The following is a 19,972-nucleotide window of genomic DNA, read 5'->3' as shown; positions in this document are numbered from 1 at the left end:
CGAAGTTTACAGGTCTTCAAAGAGGGCTTTTAAAGCTTTTGAAATTAGCCAAAATGTCAACAGACTTAGACGGAACATTGATATTTGACATAGTTATGTGACTCTAATTTTTCTTACTTTGCATGAGTATAACAAAGCAATAACCCATTTGAAGATGTTATTTTGGTGAAATAAACAATAGTCTTTCCTTACAGTGACTCTCACACTAGTCTAACTGGTCTAACTGCCTCTAGTCTCTTCCCACTTCAGTCCATTTCTGGACTGCTACCAAAATGATCCTTCTAACATATGACATGATCACACCCTGGTTTAAAGATTTTTGGTAGGTTCCAGTACTACAGGATAAAGCCATATAGTTAACCTGAAGCATAGCATGCAAGCCTGTGCAGTTACCTTTCCAGCTGTACACTCTTTCTCTTTCATACTTAATGCCTGTGCAGAGTTTCGGCCTGGTGAGTGTGAACTCTCTACCAAGTCTTCCCTGACTCTTTGACTTAGTTATGCTCTTCTGTGTATTATCATACCAGTAACTGGATACTCTAATGGGCCTGAGTGTACTTGGAGGTCTTGTTTATCTTCATATCATTATTGTTTAGTAGATTGCTTGGTGTGTGTATTGAATAAACGAAAAAGATAGCTAGTTCAGTTTCCATTTGGGCAGAGCTTCCTCAAATCAAAACCACTGGTCCTAATAAGTTTTATTGGCTTCAAACGATCACCTGTATACTTGATGCCACATTTGGCTAACCACACAACATGAGGATGTATGTGTTTAAGGGTACCAAAATCAAAGATCTATATGGAATTCCTTTGAAAATTGGCTAGACAAAAAAGTTCAATTTTTGATAAACACACAGAACACCACAAATCAGTTTCATATAAATATGTTTTATTGCAGAGAAGTTATAATTATTTACATGCTGCAACACATCACAACATAAATTTACCAAATATTTCAGGGTGGGATGCTGTAGGTTTCAGATAATAGTTTCAGAAGAACCACAGATTAAGTGAAGAGACTTACAGCTTTATTGACTCTACAACTCTCAGTTGCTAAATGCTAGAAGTCAAAAGGCAGTGTTTTTTTCAGTCCTACCTGTCACCACTCGCATGCAGAAACCTAGGAAGCAAATACAAGAGAACTGTCGAGTTTCAAATCCATATTGCCACCAAAGTTTACAACGGGTTGAGTTATAATTCATGTGGTAAAGCATTTAATTCTTGCATAAAATATACAGTTCTATTAAGATTGGTATAAATCTACTTATTTATAAACTCTGGCTTAAAAACAAGGATAGGATGCAGCCTGCACATGCACTGAGAAGGACAACCTAGCAAATGTTTGTGACCTTAATAGTGTTTCTTCACTTTCTTATTGTTATTGACCTGGGAAAATAACCTCAAGGATTGTAGATTTAAACTTCTCTTGGTGGTAACTAATGGCAATGAAACTCTAGGAAAGACCCTAGGCATTCTTACTGATTTATGCTGGTGGAGAATAATCTATGGACTGCAGAATGTCATTAAGATATAATTTGGCAAGTCTTCTTTAAGCCACTTCTCTAGCAGGATCATCCTCAAGTGCAATAGAAAGTCAATGACGCTTGACCACTATTTCTCAAAAAGTGCTAACAGATCTCAGACATAAATGAACAAGCATGTGGGTCTAGAGACTCCAAGCCAAATTCAACCTTAAAGTAGGTCACCAAGCAGATAGGCCTTGACTATAGGAAGGGATAAAAGAAAAAAAAATGAAGGAAACACACAAAAATAGAATTTCTATCTCTCCAAACCTACCCCACCAACCTGAGTAACGCATAAAATAAGCCAATGGGTGAGGGAGATTTGTGCAGTTTTGCAAAGTGCTCGCTTACTCCTGAATAAAAATCACTGAGAAAACTGTGATGATAAATACAGAGAATTCTGTTTTTACCTTCCACTGAGAATAATATTCCCTAAGAACAGCCCATTATCCACCTTCTGATTCCCTTTTCTCATCTTTTATCCTCCTAGCATGTTCTCTTTGCTGCTCATGAAATGAAAAATTTATTTAGGCTGGAAATGCCCTGGCAAAACAAGCAGTTGATACTTCAGTGTTTAGCGGGAAAGACAGGAAAGGCTGGCTTCTATTTTTAAGTGATTCATCTTTAAATAAAGTGAGACTGAGCTTTGGAATCTCACTGCATTGATCACATCAGTAGGGCTAAGTCAGCAGCTTAGGATTTTCATGCCAAGAGATCAGTGTGGAATGCAAGAAGTTTTATAAAATATGCGTTAGGGGCTGTTTTGCCTTGCAAACAAATCTTATACTTTACATTTTGAGCGAGGTGGCTTGCACTGGCAATTTTCGTGTAAGTTTTCAAGTGCTTGGGAGAATGAAAAGCCCACAGCACCTTATAGGCTTTGAATAAATCAGGTTATAAAACCTCTTTGGGATCTGAGCCCAGCAAGTTCTACCTCTAGCTGAAGCAATGAATAAGAATTTATGAGGATAAATAGGTTAAGGTAATTTAAAATATTATATTTTCAGTATGTATAATAAAAATATATCCATACAATGATCTTGATGCTATCGCAATTTTTCTTTTTATAAAAATAATCCCTTGAAAGTGCTATCAGGAGCTACCTTTCTGTCTTTGCTGTGAAAGGCAACTTTCCTGGTTCTGTAGTACTGCTATAAATCTCACATCATTCCTAGAGTCTTCCCTTTCCAATGGTAACAATAATGCACAGTATATTTTTCTCACTCTTAGCTTCTTCCTTAGGAAATGCTGCTAAGTATGAAATACTGAAAGAGTTAAAAGGGACAAGTAACTGGAATGAAGGTGTTATCTAACTCTAACTTTGAACAAACAATGGATAAGTTGTCCTTATTGAGACATATGACTAAGTAGGACCACTTGATCTCCAATATTAATAAAGCTTCTGAGTCCTAAAAAGAAGTGCAAAACAAGTAACTCAACTTGTATAAAAACCCCTGATTGAGACAGTATAACAAACTACAATGTGAGACAATAGAGTCAAATCCAAATTCACAATATATAAACCACAGCCAAAACTAAAATTTTTATCTTAACAGTATGGCTTCCCAAGCCAGAAAAAGCTTACTGTACTTCAAGAATCAACTAAAGTTGATAGACAGCAGGTATTCTGTAAGTTGCAATACTAATTGAGTAGCTGCAGATTGCATAAATGTGTTGTGTCACATAATTTCATAGTTATTTGCAAAAATTATACAACCTGGAATGCTTGGATATGAGACACAACAACATACTGAAACATACATTTATAAGAAAATGAGAGCAATCATTAATATAAAAGGTATTTTTGGGATGCATTAAGTTAGCAGTACTATCAAGGTTAAATAGGTAAAGTTACTGTCAGTCAGCTGCTTAGAATTTGACATATATATCCATACCTTTTCTTCTTAGCAAAATTTAATACGCCTTCTGTGTCTCCTGATTTGCCTTGCTTAGGATCTTCAAAGTCCTACAGGTAAATATTGATCAGGGGAAGACATTGAGGGCTTGAACGTGCTAAGATGTAAAGATTTTCTTGGGGTTATCAGGGGAATGACTTTTCTTGGCCAAAGTCTGACTTCTCCATAATGATGCTGTTGTTCCCACCTTCCTAGTCTTTTTCCATCCATGCCTTTGACCTTACCTCACTATCCATCATATTTCACTTGATGGACAAATACTCTTTGGGGATTTTTGATTCTTATATATTCTGTCATATTGAATTTGGGCTTTCCACCTTCTTTTCTTCTTGGGGATGCTACACTTTAAGAGTATCCCAGACCCTTTATTTTCGAGGCCCTCCTATCTTATTTGCACTGAAAGCAGAAGAGGAAGGTAAAGCTACACTTCTTTCAGCATTTGGTGGATCTGGGATCTCAGACTCCCAAGGACACACCTCGGCTCGTGATGTCAGTGGCTGCTGGAAGTTACTACTTGAGTTATGGGAGCCAGCTACATTTTCCTCAGAGAAAGATGTCTTTTTTTCCTGTTCTCCTATTTGGTTGAGATTTTCATTCTCTGCTTTTGATGCTACAACTTTGGGGGGCAGTTCTTCATATTGCCCAGCATACACATTGGCTGCAGGATGCTGACTTCCATTCTCATCTTTAGCTCTCCCTGGGAGAATTGGATTTTTGGAAATCAAATGCTTCTCATCTTCAAAAACAGACTGTCCTTGGCTCTCCCAAGGGCATACTTCAGCCTTATTTATGCTCTTCTGATTGGATTGCTGACATACTTCAGCTGCCTTAGGCTTGTAGTGAGGTTTCTCCTTTAAGGAAAAAGTTGGGTTTTTCTCCATTTCAGAAGCAGCAATAGATACATGTTTTTGAACCTTTGATTCTGAAGGCACAGGATCAGGAGTAAGGTCATAAATTTCCCAAGGGCACACTTCCCCAATGTCAAAGTTATCCTTCTTCTGGGTGGTACTGGGGCTCAGGTCAGAATTGGCAGTGGGGGCGTTGACCCTTTGTTGCTTCATAATCCCAGGTTTCTGAGGCTTTCTTGGCTCCTCCAAATGATTGGAGTTTTGGGGGCCAGAATCTGTAGTCTCTGTGTTATCTGAATTTGAGTATTTTCTGTTTGCCTCTTTGTCTTTTGGTAGAGGTTTCTGGGATTTAGCACGTTCCTCTGTGCCTGATGTTTGGGTTTTCCCAGCTAATCCAAGTGTCTTCTCCTTGGCACTTGCTATGACACTGAGAGACTTTTGTAACATAGATGTTCGTGGGTGCCCAGGCTTCTTCTCTGAGCTGAGGTTGTGAGCGCTCGCTGACTTACACACCAAAGGCACTGACTCCGTGGACTCAGGCTCGCTGTCTTCTTTGAGTTTTTGTGTTAGTTTTTTACCCGACAGGGATTCCAGTGTGGAATTTTCTGTAGCCTCCTCTTCTTGGTTTTCCATTGGTAGGCTCCTGGACTGTTCCATTTGGTCTCTCACATGGTCATAAGTGCTGTGGGATTTCTTGAGTGAGAAGATTCGGTTTTTCAGGGATTCCTCCTTGGGTCTCCCAGTGTTGCCTGAAGACTCCGGTGTGTTCTTCCTGACGAGGGCCGTGCCTCTGGCCGTGCCATGGTCTGCCATTTCCTTGTCCTCTTTGGAACACTGCCTGCTGACCGTCTCCGGGATTTCAGTAATGCGCCTCATGATGGAACGGCCCAAGCCTTTCTTTGAGCACCGCTTTTTCTGGAGGTGGGGATTATTTGTGATCATCTTCTTCCTTTTATATATTTCCAGTTGGGCATAAAGTTTCTTCAGCTCATCCTGCCAGAACAAGAGCAAATTCAAAGAGGTATAGAATTTAGTGCTTTGGCCCGATAATATCACTAAATAGTGTTTGAATTCAGTAGGCTTGAGTCCTTTTGGGCAATTGCTCTGCAGCTTTTCCTGACATCTGTACTCATCAATTTTCTCCTCATTTCGACTTTCTGATTATTGTGTTGTTTCACTCGCAATTTGAATTTCAAGAGATGAACTCATGCATGCTACCCTCGCTTCCTGGAGCAAGCACTTTGAACTTTCAAGTTGTGTGGACCAGACTGAGCCTGGACCATAACAAAACATAGCATATTGTCTACTGATGAACCATATCCCTGAATAGTATTGAAAGGATCATATGGCACTGATAAAGTTATGTCTGATGTTAGATTAGGTTTAGGGGACAATAGTCCATTGACTACTAAAAGCACCACATGCTGATATGTTGTCATAGATTATTTTAAATAATCCAGGTTCTCTGCTCACAGATCTATCCTAACTTTCCATCAGCAAGATGTCATAAACATGCATTATGGAACATGTATAATCAGTTCATCATTATGGCTGCCAATAAACCAGACTATCAAGGTTGGCCAGGCTTTATGAGTTGAAATAGTCTGTACTTTCTAATTTATGCATGATTATATTTGTTAGAACTGGGTTAACTCTGGGTTAATTTGATGTGTTCAGTTCATATTCAGACATACATTCTCTCTCACACGTGAGCACTCATGTGCATACACACACACACACACACACACACACACACACACACACACACACGCACCCCAACCCATACATGCTTGCCTGTATAAATGGGTCTAATCTGAAATAGAAAGAAAATACTGGCATTACCCGGATGTCCTCTGGATCCAAGCTGTGCTCACTCCAGGCTGAATTAATACTGCTGTTCAGGTAGGATCCAGATCTACCCATGTCTAGCTCATCTTCATATGCTTCTGTAGCAATATCATCTCGTGGGTTATTGCTTGAATGTGAAAACTGCAATAGATATTCAATATGAGCTGTAAACATTAACCCACTGTAAGACAGTGCAATAATTTTCTAAAGGTTCTAATGTTAATATCATTTCTTCAATGTGATGAATTCATTCACTAAACTCTTCACTAAACTCTTTCCAAAGAGTTGCTGCTATACTTGTGTTTTGCTTTTCATATTACTTGCCGGAGCTCTTCGTGAGGCAATATAGCACTTGGTCCTCTCTTTGACTCCAATTTTTACCCTCGTCTCTTCTCTAGGCTCTCAATGTTAACTTTCATTACTCCTCTTCTGTGATGTATTTGCATTTTGAAAATGAAAATAAGTATAAGAATTTGAAGGTACATTCTCTAAGAGGATCAGTTTAGGCCCAATGGCAGTTGGATGAAAAATTTTTTGAGCAGTGTGGTCTCAAAATTTTGTTTGTAATTTTGCTTCACATGGGTGAGGATATATTTCACCTATGGGCACAACTGGCTCTAGTGACAGCAATGTGACTTTCATTCTGCTATCAAAACTCAATGCACAGGAGATCTGAATTCCAGTCTCAACTCTGTCATCAGTGAGATCTTAAATAAGACATGGAACTTCTCTGGAGCACAGTGCCCTTTCAGCCTAAAGAGCTCTGGGCTAGATGGTATCTAAGTTTAAATTGAAAGATTCGCCACAATTACAGATTTTTCCTCAAGCTCATCATTCTTTTCAAGTTCCTCCTTCATCACATTTTGCTATATTTTGATTACTTTCATGTAATCTTTTGATATTTTTCAGTTTCCTGTATTCTTGCTATCTCTATTCCTCTTTAATGAGAAGTCAGGAAGAGTGAATTAGGTAAATGACAGAAAGCAGGAAGGAGAATCAAAACAATTCAGCCACACTTTACACAATATGTAAACCAAATGGTTGTCCTATGAAAACTGAGAGGACAGCTTAGAGGACATGCATTCTCTTCTCCCTGATTATCATTAGGTCAAATATTCCTTTGAAAAGTTAATAGATCACTTTTTGATCATACAGAGATATTTTAATGTCTCCTTTTATTAAAATACTCAGTTAGCCAGGTGAACATGTATATGAGATAACATGTGAAACTGCAATTCTCTATTTCAGTAACAATGAATGTTTTGTAATTGGGACCGATTGAGAAACCCACAGAAACTATGAACCTTTCCTTCGCTCTTCGACCTATGTTTGTAAGACACAAAAGTACCATGAACTTAAGGCCATAAATTGTAAATATGATAGAGTCCCTGCCCTCCAAAATCTTTCATGATACTAGTTAAACCACCTGGAGGTTATTTATAAGAATGAAATTCTTTGTCTTGAGCAGTCTTGGAGACAATCATAATTTTCTTTCTTTTTTTTTTTTTTCTTTTGTGACCGGTAAGGGGATCGCAACCCTTGGCTTGGTGTCATCTGCACTGCGCTCAGCCAGTGAGCACACTGGCCATCCCCACGGCTGGAGCGCCACTGCGCTCCCAGCACCGCACTCTCCCGAGTGAGCCACGGGGTCGGCCCTGACAATCATGATTTTAAGAAACAGAGTCATTTGTCAGATATTGTTCATTTCCTACTTTATTATTTCTCCTTAGCACTTATCTCTATCTAAGCTACTATTTTAAATATTCATCTGTTTATTTATCTTGTCTGTTTCCCCCTTCCTGTCTTCAGAATATAAGTACCATAAGAGCACAGATTTTTATCTGTTCTTTATTCTTATTCTAAGGATAGAGAACAGTGCCTAGTAAAGCTCCTCAAAAATATTGTTAATTATCTTTTTATTGAGATATAATTCACATACTATAAAATTTACAATTTTAAAGTGTACAATTCAGTGATTGTTAGTATATTCTTGAGGTAGTGCAGACATTCCATTATTTAATTCCAGAATATTTTCATCACCCCCAAAAGAATTCTTGATCCCATTAAGCAGTCACTTCTATTTTTCATTCTCCCACCCATGGCTCCTGCCAATCCACTTTCTGTATCTATAGATTTGCTATTCTGGAATCTCATATAAATGAAATCTTTTTCATCTGACATAATGATTTTAAGGTATGTCTATGCTGTAGCACGTATCAGTACTTCATTCCTTTTTATTGACAAATAATATTCCATTGTACAAATATATCACATTTTGTTTATACATTTATAAGTTGATGAACAAACATTTGAGTTGTTTCTACTTTTTAGGTGTTACGATTAATGCTACTATGAACATTTATGTATACAGTTTTTGTATGAACGTATGTTTCAACTCTTTTTGGAACTCAATAACAATTTATTGAATGAATACATAGTCTAAGTATACATCCAGCTAATAAATGTGTAATCATATGATGCAAAGCATTATAGTAGTTAAGATAAACTGCAGTAAAAGACTAGTCTATGAAAATTGTGGCTAGTTAATGTAATTCAAGTAGGGAACAAAATAGGTATTTTGCTCCATTTATAACCATTTGGCTTTTTCAATCAGGCTGAATCTCAATGTTTTGGTTAACTGTGAGAGTTGTGATAAGGCCTGGAGTAAAAGACAACAAATCACAATTCTGGTTTTAGCTGTGCTATCATTATATTGTGTGGCACTGACACAGATGGTCCCCAACTTAACGATGGCTCAACTTACAGTTCTTTGACTTTACAGACGGTGTATGGCATACCTCCCATACAACCGTTCTGTTTTTCACTTTCAGTACAGTATATAATAAATTACATGAGATAGTCAACACTTTACCATAAAATATGCTTCATGTTAGATGGTTTTGCCCAACTGTAGGCTAATGTAAATGTTCTGAGCATGGTTAAGGCGGGCTAGGCTAAGCTATGACATTCTGTAAGTTAGGTGTATTAAATGTACTTTCAATGTATGATAGTTTTGATATGATGGGTTTATCTGGATATAACCTCATTGTAAGTCAAGAAGCATCTGTTTAGTGTTCTAATTTCATGTTTCTTTCTATATAAAGGAGGAAAATAATGATAATGCTATAATTTGCACAAAGTGTTTTTTTCCGCCAAACTCTGATATTTTATTTTATTCCAAGCAGTCTTACTGCTACAATGTCATAGACAAGGAAAATTAAACCCAGAGATCAGTTTTGGTTAAAGTTAAATTATACAACTAGTTTGTGGCAGAGCATGTGTTCAGAATCCTTGCATTTTGAGTCCTGGCCCATTTTTTCCCCACTTCATTATGCTGCCTGCTTAAGTCTGTGTTAGACTCTGTCATTATTGAGGGCCGAGCCCATGGCACACTCGGGAGAGTGTGGCGCTGGGAGCGCAGCGACACTCCCACCGCGGGTTCGGATTCTAGATAGGAATGGCCCAGTGCACTCACTGGCTGAGTGCCAGTCACGAAAAAGACAAAAAATATAAAATAAAATAAAAAAAGTATCTGTCATTATTGAGATTCTTCTATACATAGTAGAATTATTTATTTCTGTTTACATAAAAATTTCTCTGAATGTTTTAAACATAAGAATTTTGCAATGTAAATCCAAACCAGGAGTATTAGAATAGGATGGTTCTTTCAAAAAATGATCTTGATGTTAGAGCTGCAATAAAAGCCACCTTGAACCCATGATAATTAAAACATAAATAGACATCAAAATGTCTAGAAAAGAACTGAAACAAATGCTGGGTTTTTAAACATAAATTGTTAAAAAATTATTTAATACGTTTTTATTTTTTAAAAAATTTAATGTGTTTAATAAATCCAAAAAGAAAACAGATACTCCCTAAGGAGGGAGCCTTAAAATCTTGTAGTGCCAAGCAGATTTCCACACCTCCTTTTGTCTATGTTGCCAAATATTTTAAAAGGAGAAATGACTTCATGCTCATTTAAAATAATTGTCTTGCAAGAAAAAAAGTAATGTTAGAAGAATACCTTTGGAATTAAAAGCAACCCGATGGTGACTGTCACAGTCAAATGAGTATGTGCAAAATACAGCATCAACATCCAATCAGACTGAAGTCTTGAGGCAAGAACAAACCTGAAATAAGAATTCAATGAGTCAACAATCCATGATTAAGATTTCTACTTAAAACACTAGGATACTCGGAAACTCTTTTCCTCAGAGTATTTGAAAAAAGAAATCATATTGCTGTATCTATGACATATATTTTCATAAAAGAAGAATAAAGGTCTAAATAACCTTAACTGGATACATATGAGCATTTTATTATTTATTATTTTAGACTATCAATAGCAAGAAAGATAGCATAATAATTTCTAAGACTATAATTTTGAGAAGAATAGGTTACAAACTGGTGTTTTCGGGCAAATTTGAGTTATAGGACACATCCAAATAACTCTTGATTCTAATATTCTTTATTTAAGAACATTAGTTAGAAATAAGAAAAAAAGTGGGTAATTATCTGTCTTTGTGAATAATCCCAGAGGTTTAAATGGTAAATGATGTAATGGATATAACGAATATACTAATGGTTTGTAAAATGCACCTTTAAAATAAAAATTGTTCTTAATTATTAAAGTGTTAAATAATTAAAAATGTAGTATTTAAAATCTTATTTTACTGAGGAATTTATAAAGTTGTGTTCCAGGATGGCCTTGCGGGAAACATGGTGCAGAGAAATCCAGTACTGAGGTCTACTCTAGTAATTTTGGAATATTTTTGTTAATCAGTAGGTGCATGTACAAACCAAAGCTCTTGTTTTAAGAACTCATCCTCATACAGATATCAGGAGTTGCTTTTATATAGGTCTTTTTGCAGCTATATTCTTCTTTTAGTTTTTTCCCATCCATTGTTTATCCATGAAAGCTAAATATGAGATTTTACTGCTTTTGGAACTAGAGAATCAGACTTTTGTTTCAATGATATTTTTGTTTCAATGATGACTTGTTTCATCAAATTTGAAAAGTTAACATCCTAAGAAAATGCTTATAATATCATAGTCACAAAACAAACATATATGAATGGCTAAAAAGGGAAGAAACTATTTTTTTAAATCTGTATTATACTGCATTCATGACAAATTTACTACATAAATTAATATATTAATATTTAAAACAAAATTGCCATCGAGGGGATTTTTTCTTATTTTTACCTCTACCCTTTTCCTCCAAATACCTCAAGCTAGAATGAAAGCTCAAGAGTTATCCAAAATGGAGAGGTATTTTCCCCTGTGTCTGGAGACGTAAACAAAACAGACTTGTAACATACCTAGACGTGCAGAACACTTATGATAGTTCACATATCATTAAAAAGGATTTTCTGGATTACCATCTTCTCTAACTCTTTTGTGAGAAAAGAGGCCTTACACATGCCTTGAATATAACTGAATATTTACTTTGTTCAGGGATGAGATACTTTTGACATAGTCTGTTTTCCTGGGTCAGGTGAGATTTTTTTTTTTAAGCATCGTAATAGAATCACTATTAGCATTGTAATAGAATTTGCACTGTGACACTCCCAAAAGGAAGTTAAAATGCAACATGTCACAAACACACACACACACACTCAGTTATAAGCTACAGTTTGTGAGGCATATAAGCAATATATAATGTACACTGAAAAATAATACAATCTCAATCTGTTGAGTGTCATTGCCAGTATTGGAGTCGAAAGTTACATCAAAGGAGATAGATTTACAGTCTAAAAGCAACCTCATGTACTGGGAATTCCTATCTTAAATGCCAACATGCGTGAACTTTAAGGCAGCATGACAATATCTAGAAAGAAGAATGGCCGCATATATTTCAAATTAAAATAGTGAATCTTCCAAATAAGTAACTTTGAAATATACTGACATCAATTACCCTCAAATTGATCAGCTTTAAATTACTGCCAGGTTTTTTAGGTTACAGTTCTGACTTAGAAATATCTTGAGAAATACTGGGTTTTGCAATAGTTTAAAAGCTTCATTTTCTGGTCCCAACCTCCTCCTCTTCCTAAAAGCTTCATGTTTTAAGAGTATTTCAACTTTTTAAAAATAGGTCAAAAAGCCAAGAGCATAAAAATATTTAAAACCTGAGGTTAAATATGAAGCAAACTTTTTAAAGTCTTGCACTTTCCGAAAGGTTTGTTTTATGCTTAGTACTAAAAATAAGGAAAAGATTAGAACAGGCTGAGAAAAATGCCTTCTGCATTTTTTACCCTTCTAGACTTAATCCTTTGATATTAGTTTATTTTTGTGCAACCTGATGATTTGGTTAGAATGAAGGTAAATCCATATACAACACATAGTCATAGTTATATATATATATGTTTATATATGTGTATATATACATAAACACATATAATTTTATATTTTAAGTAGACAAGAAGGAACACATATTCCAAATTGCTAGAGAATATCTTTTCTGATGTTGGAAGCCTTATTTAATATCTCATTCAAGGAAAAAATTACCAAGTTGAATCCAGCTGATTTAAATTATGTTATTGCTTCTTATTCTTGGACTTTATAAATATTGGAATCATAGCATGTATGAATTTAGTTCATGAGTAAATAAGACATTGTGCATACTTGATTTCTTTAAGTATTATTGCCTATTACTTGCTCCCTACCTATCACCGCCAAATCACTGTTCTGCAGATTTACTGTGTTAAGCTATAGTTCCATTCCTTGGTACTCTATGGCCATACAAGTTTAATTTCTAAGAGAAAGTAGCTAGTAAATTTTATACTTCTTTAAAGCCAATATACCACAATTTGATCCAATCTGATCTAGGTAGAAAAATAGGCCAAACCTGGAACTTAAAATGTATGGCTTCTTATTCAGGTTCATTTAGGCTTGCTTGAGGAAACATCGATGTCTACCAAAGCTGGTTACTCTCCCTGTGTCACTCTGCTACCACTGGAATTCCTCTCTGTGCAAAATGGATAGGGTCCACACAGTTGTATGGAAGAAAATTGATCCTGTGAGTTAATTAATCAGAGCGTGTGTCTACTTGAACTCAGTTCCTATTCATATAATTCTTCTTGCTGGAGTGATGGGTTGTTTGGGTCTCTATATGAAAGACTTAAAGCAAAGTAGGAAAGCTGTTTTCAATCAGTGTTTAAAATATATCTCCCATCACCTTGTCTCAGTACTAAGGGATGGCTGCTATCAGATGTCAAGTGACGGTTGGGGGGATTCCATGGTCAATTAAGTTTGGAAAATGCTGGTTAAACATAGTTAAGTAGGTCTCCTTACAGGAAGACTTTTGAGCATGCTAATTTGCACTGTGACACTACCAAGAGGAAGTTATAAAATGTAATGTATCAGAAACATAGACACACATAAAAACATCTATAAGTGATATACTAATATATTTGTGCTTATCTTTGGGTGGTTTGATTAGAGAGTTTGTATTTTTCTTTATTTTATGATTTTTCTAAAGAGTTGCAACTGCTTTGAACAGATTTAATTACTTGGACAATTAATTTGCATCAAAGAAGTCTAACAGCTTATTGTAGGGCAAAAGTAGAGAACTCTTTGCATCATATAGTCACATTCTGACAGTAGAAAACATTTAAACTCATCTGTAACAGTCTTCTCACAGGTTTGTAACTCTAGTTGGTTTGTTAATATAAAATTTAACTTGTAACTGATAGTAGAGAACATATTTGTTAGATCTTGAAACATAAATGCTTGATTTTCTGGAAACAACAAAAAGGTAGCTCTTCTTGGAAGACAGTCTGGGAGAAATGTAAAGGCTGCTGGAGCTCTGGTACCATGACAGTGTTCTCTGGTGCTCCCTACATTTTGCACCGAGGACATCCTTCTCTCAGATCCTGGAACTTTAGTTGAGTAGAGTTGAAAAAGCATTCCTCCCTTTGCTTATTTGTAATCTCATATTTCCATTCTCATCTTTCCTCCCTCTTCTAATCTCTTTCTCTCCTTTATCTCTCTTCTCTTGAGGGACAACAAGACAAAGCTAAGAGGCTAATTCCCTTGATTCCTGGCCCCTTGATGGAGCATGCGAGGCTCCAGACCACAGATACTTCCTTTTCTTACTTAAAAGTTTGAAAAGTGTAGGCTGTACCTAAGGCCCAACTGCTGTCCGGCATCATCTATTGCTAAAGGTACAAGATAGCATTTTCTGACTTTTAACTAAAGTGAGAGATGATAAACATCCTGCAAAACTTCCACAGGTTCACAGTTTCCCACAACCTCCCCAAATCCCATTCTTATTGGTCTCTGGGGAAGTCTGAATGCCAACAAAGGACTGAAACCAGAGAAAAGGGATCCCCTCTTTCCACTGAAGGTAAAAAATAAATATTCAAAATTTTAATTACATTGTTGAGTGTGTCCTAACTTGCAAATATCTCCAGCAATTGAATGATATTTTTTTTGTTGCTTTTCTTTTCCTTAATTTTATTATTATTATTTTTTTATTGTAACAGAGTTGGTTGTATATATCTGTGGCGTACAGAGTTGAATATCAATACTCATGTGCAATATGCAATATGTGATGCTCAAATCAGAATAATTATTATATTCAACAATATACACTGTCATCACTGTTTGTTGCTTTTCAAACAATAGAATTCTTTTTTTAGTTCTACCCTGAGATTTTTATTTCATTTCCATTTAGAAATCTTGGATGATAAGTCACACATGCTTCTTTTTGTTCACTTCATTGTATGTCACTCTCTTCCTCCTTTGTACTCTGCTGTAGAGATACATGAGATAATCACAGAGCAGAGCGTCAGGTTACACATTCCTACCCCAGAAATTCATTGCTAAAATGGGATGATGACAAAATCCTATTGCACACACTAATCCACTCATCAGATTGAAATCTTTTTTTTTTTTTTTTGGTTTTATATTCAGCAGAATTCACACACATAAGCTGTTTATTTGAATATTAAGAATTTGAAAGTATAAACTAGCATATTAAACATGCATAAAAACACAGGTGCATTATCTATATTTGCTTTATAATGTATGTATGTATTGCTTTATACCTTCTTGGCAAAAAGCATTATATTTTATGAACAATATCCAATGACATTCCCATAAGTGCTTTAACATAACAGAATAACATTGAGTTAACCTTCACAATAAATGAAAGCAATAAATAACACATTGAAAGGAACTAAGAATAACAGAGTTTAGAAAAAAAGAAATTAATCAACTTATAAAAGCTTATAAAAACCATCCTTCCTAAATTTTTCCATTATGCATCCTATCCAATTTTACTATATAAATTAAATGGTGACACATCAGAAAAATAAAAGTTATTTACTAGTTCTACAGAACACTTGCCTAATTGTATGGAATATAGCAGAGATAATGAGCTCATTGTGAACTGCAACAGCCATATAGCGTGGCTCATGAAATGCCGATGGGACTGTCCGCACTGCATAGCAGAGATAAACACCCCACAAGAGGAATAAAAATTCAGCTGTGAGAAGAACAAACAAACAATTTTCCATTAGTTTTACAAGTAAAGAAAAAATGAAATATAAGTTCTTTAGCATACATTTTGTGTCTATTAAAGAAACATAAGTTTAGTAAGAAATAGATGCTTGGAAAGTGCCATTCACATATAAACATAGATGCCATATATTCATTTTCAAATTTTATTCAGTGTATACAAGATTTTTTAAAGGTACACTTTGTTGTTGTTAATAGCATTTGGAATATCAGAATTTTTTTGCTAATACCTGGCTTTTTCCTAAAACTATTGTAAAATAACTTTCCACATCCCCAATCTAAGTTTGGATGCTCGTGGAGGACCTGGGTCACAATAAAGTTATCTAGGCAACAGAAGGCCTGTCACATGTTTGTATGCAGCTTCTAGAAATTTAAATTCTTACTGTATTGAACCCAGTTCAATAAGTAAAGATATTTATTGCCAGAAATATGAGAACATAGGTTGCTAAACATTTAGTGGCATATTTTATAAATGAAACAATGTTTCTTCACCCATGACAGAAATCTATCTTTTGTGGGTCGAGTGCTGAAAGGTTTAGTAAAATTCACAATCACCTTGCTTGATCACTGCAGCCAGAAGAAACAAGCAGAATGTAGCAGCTGAGAATAAGGACTTCAGGACCATACTAGTCCGAATCCAAAACCTGGCTCTATCCCTAACTAACTTTGCATAATTTTAGGCAATTTACTTAACCATTCTGGCCACAGTTTCTTCATCTGGAAAATGAGGATAAAAAAATACATATTTCATGGATTATTTGCTTATCAAATCGAGTAATGCATATAAAGCACTTAACATAGTTTCTGACACATAACAGTTGTTAAATAAATGGTTCTTATTACCACACTTCTCATTTGACTTTTTGCAAACTGAGCATTGCTGTTTTAACTCATTTTGACCAATAATATTTACAACCTGTTCTATCTGTCATAGTGACATGACCTTATTGGAAGATAATATCTAATTAATAATAAGAAAGCTGCAATTTGTAGAAAACATTCTATCAAATGCATTTACCTAGATATAACCTTGCTGTATACCGAAACACTGATCTTCATTTAAAACACCAAGGTGTTTTACCTGCCTAAGTTTCAGCATATTTCTATCGGCATTTAAACCCTAGGTAGTGACCTAGGTATGGAAAGTCTCTTGAATAAACAAATTTGTCAGGACCTACTCTAGAACCCTGATGTAGCCGGTCTTGCTTCTGAGGCTTTGCCCAAGCTCTTGCTCCCACTGGAAATCTCTTCTTACCCACATTTGCAAATCTGAGCCAAGTTTTCCAGTCCCACCTCCATCACAAAACCACCTGAAAAGATTGATTTTTCCTTCCTCTAATATCATGTAGTTTTTAATTATCTATTTAAATTATCTATTAGTAATTACAATATATAATTGGGAGAAAATTGTTCATGGGGTCTTTTTAGTCAACCATCACCACCACCCCAACTAGTTAATGGGCAAGAATCGAGTTTTTCAATTATTTTTTCTCCCATTGCTCACACAGGTGATAGCAACAGTACTAAGCACACTTAGATTTAAGAAATATTTGTTGAACTGAATGACTCTAAATGATATGTTTTATGTTTTAATCATTAGAGACTCTGTCTTTTTGTTACCTTGCCACACCATTCAACATCGCAGGACCTGTTAAAGCCAAATAAGTAAGAGGCCATTAGCCTCGTACTGTTTCTGTTCAAGTAACCTTTATGCAAGAGAACAGAAATTTAACTTAGAAGCACTCCTTGTAATTAATTTTGAATCGAGTTTCAGCCAGTCATAGCTAAATGGCAGATTGGTTCTTTAACTTGGGACTGCCCATCAGACCATACCCCAATAAGGAAACACCTCGCTGTAGCCAATCAAGTAGTTTCTTTACTTTGCTTCCATAGCCTACAAAAGCTAGATGCTCAGGCTGCTATGATGAAGCCTATAACTTTCTTTAGTTTTTGGTTCTTCCCGATTCACAAATCATTCTTTGCTCAAGTAAACTCTTAAATTATATTTTCTCTCAAGTTTTCCTTTCAACAGGTCTGTAAGTGATCTAAAGATCATACTGGCATTACTATTAACAGTGGCAACCTCTATTTACTGACATACCATTAAGTGTGTAGTAGTGCGTTTGGCACAAAAGAATGGTAAATGCAAAAATATTATTAAGCAATGCTAGCAGAAAAAATATGCTGTAGTTGAAGTATTCAGATGTAGCTGCATGACAAAAATAGCATCTCCTGCCACTTCCTGCGGTGTTTTAATATAGTGTTATTCTGAAGATTCAAAAAAAGGAAAGTGGTTATCAGGTTAATTGGTATGCTACAATGCAGAATTATATTTAAAAATATAAGACAAAATAAGATTTCTCATAATAGCTAAGCTGAACATTAAAATCATTTCATTAGCAACATCAAACAATATGCTTCAGCTAAAAAACAATTTATTATTCAAAGCACCAATTAAAGTAAATGTGATATATAAAAGTTGTGCTTCAGAAAAAAATCCATTTCATATAATTAACTTCAGACTAACACTGCAATTAGTAAAGAAAATATGCAGATGTTAGCAAATTTTGCAGTGTTATTATGTAGGAGTTGAAATATGTGTTGTGCTCTACTTTACAAAATAATTTCTGGTGTTAAATAACTTCAGTGAGAGGCATGAGTGTAGTTAAAAAGGGAATTGCATTTATATTTAAAGATCCAAATAGGGCTTTCAGAAGACTGAAGTATTTTATGTTTAATCTATCAGGGATAACACTTGGTTTAAAAGTTAACTACCACAGCCTTTTAAAAATTAATATACCATAATGAAAGAAATTTCAATTAATTTTTCCAAAGGGCTGGGACAAGCTAAGAAGTGAGAATTAATATCAGTCCTTTGACACGAAAGATGCCTTAGCTCTGTAATCTCAGACCACCCACAAGGGCTGAGGGGAGAGTAACTTCAAAGAAAACATTTCGTTCGAGCTGTGGTACCCTGCTTTGCCATGTTGCAAAGGCATTTTGTATTAATAACATTTTACACTTCTAAGCCTCATTAAAGAAGTATTTTTACACAGCATAAATACATAAATGATGTAACATTATGTTTTGTTTCCCAAGTGATTCTTTTAATGTCTTCTATTTTTTTGCTAAGTCCTAGCCACTTAGGAAATAAATGGCCAAAGTAAAAACTTATTTACAAATCCATCCAGGATAACTCATTTTGTTCTTAGTCTAATAATATGGTGGGCAACACAGAAGTTATTGTTAAGTATTAAATCAAACAACTTCATTAATGCTTGAGAATATCTCAAATACCAGCATTCTATGGTTCAACTGCCACACAGAAGCTTTGATACTCTGGAGGCTTACCTGCATTTCTTTTGATTAAAATAAGAATAATTAAAACAATGAGAAGGATACTTCTGATAGAATTTTAGTTAGAAGTGACTTTATTAGATCATGTAGTGAGAGGGTACAGTTTTGAGTGACTATGTGGCCAGGAATAAGGGTAGTTATTATTCAGCTGGTCTTGAAGTCAGTTTATTCAGATTTGGATAGAGAAGCACGCAGAAGGTGAATGTGGTACTATATGAGGGGACTTTAAAAAGTTTGTGGAAAATGCAATTAAAAGGTAAAAATAAAAGAATATAAACCTTATTACTCAATATAAGCTCCATCAAGGTCAAGACACTTTTGTAAGCAATAATACCAGCAACTAATTTATCCCTAAATAACTGAGGGTCCTGGGAATTTAACCATGTCAATGCAGTCATTTTTACATTATTAACTGAAGAAAAATGGATGCCTTTTAAAGAACTTTTAAGATTTTGGAAACAAAAAGAAGTCAAAAGGAGCCAAATCAGGGCTGTAAGTGGATATGTAATGATTTCCCATCAAAACTCTGGCAAAATTGCCCTTGTTTGATGAGAGGAATGAGCAGAAGCCCTACTGTGGTGGAGAAGGACTTTCTGGTGAAGTTGGGCATTTTCTGCTAAAACTTTCTAACTTTCTCCAAACACTCTCCTAATGAGCAGATGTTATCATTCTTTGGCTCTACAGAAAGTCAACAAGCAAAATTTCTTGAGCATCCCAAAAAACTGTTGCCATGACCTTTGCTCTTGACCTGTCTGCTTTTGCTTTGACTGGACCACATCTACCTCTCGGTGGCCATGGCTTCGATTGTACTATGTCTTTAGGATAGTACTTGTAAAGCCATGTTTCATCTCCTGTTACAATTCTTCGAAGAAATACTTTAGCATCTTGATCCTGCTTGTTTAAAATTTCCATTGACAGCTCTGTTCTTATCCACAGCTGATCTGGGTGCAACAGTTTT

At 35.5% G+C, this 19,972-nt stretch overlaps 1 protein-coding gene across 1 annotated transcript in view; it reads right to left on the bottom strand.

Annotated features, from left to right (window-relative positions):
* Positions 1 to 3,804: 3,804 nt before the first annotated feature.
* GPR158 (G protein-coupled receptor 158) overlaps positions 3,805 to 19,972 on the bottom strand; it is a 408,270-nt gene continuing 392,102 nt past the window's right edge. The window contains exons 8-11 of the mRNA XM_063101441.1: positions 15,487 to 15,625; positions 10,160 to 10,265; positions 6,130 to 6,276; positions 3,805 to 5,280 (exon numbers count right to left, since the gene is read on the bottom strand). Of these exons, the coding sequence (XP_062957511.1) occupies positions 3,805 to 5,280; positions 6,130 to 6,276; positions 10,160 to 10,265; positions 15,487 to 15,625 (1,868 nt within the window). The remainder of the gene's footprint in view (positions 5,281 to 6,129; positions 6,277 to 10,159; positions 10,266 to 15,486; positions 15,626 to 19,972) is intronic.

This window comes from Cynocephalus volans, chromosome 6 (genome assembly GCF_027409185.1).
Source record: "Cynocephalus volans isolate mCynVol1 chromosome 6, mCynVol1.pri, whole genome shotgun sequence".
NCBI classification, from domain to species: domain Eukaryota; kingdom Metazoa; phylum Chordata; class Mammalia; order Dermoptera; family Cynocephalidae; genus Cynocephalus; species Cynocephalus volans.
This window is presented reverse-complemented; position numbering and strand designations above follow the sequence as displayed.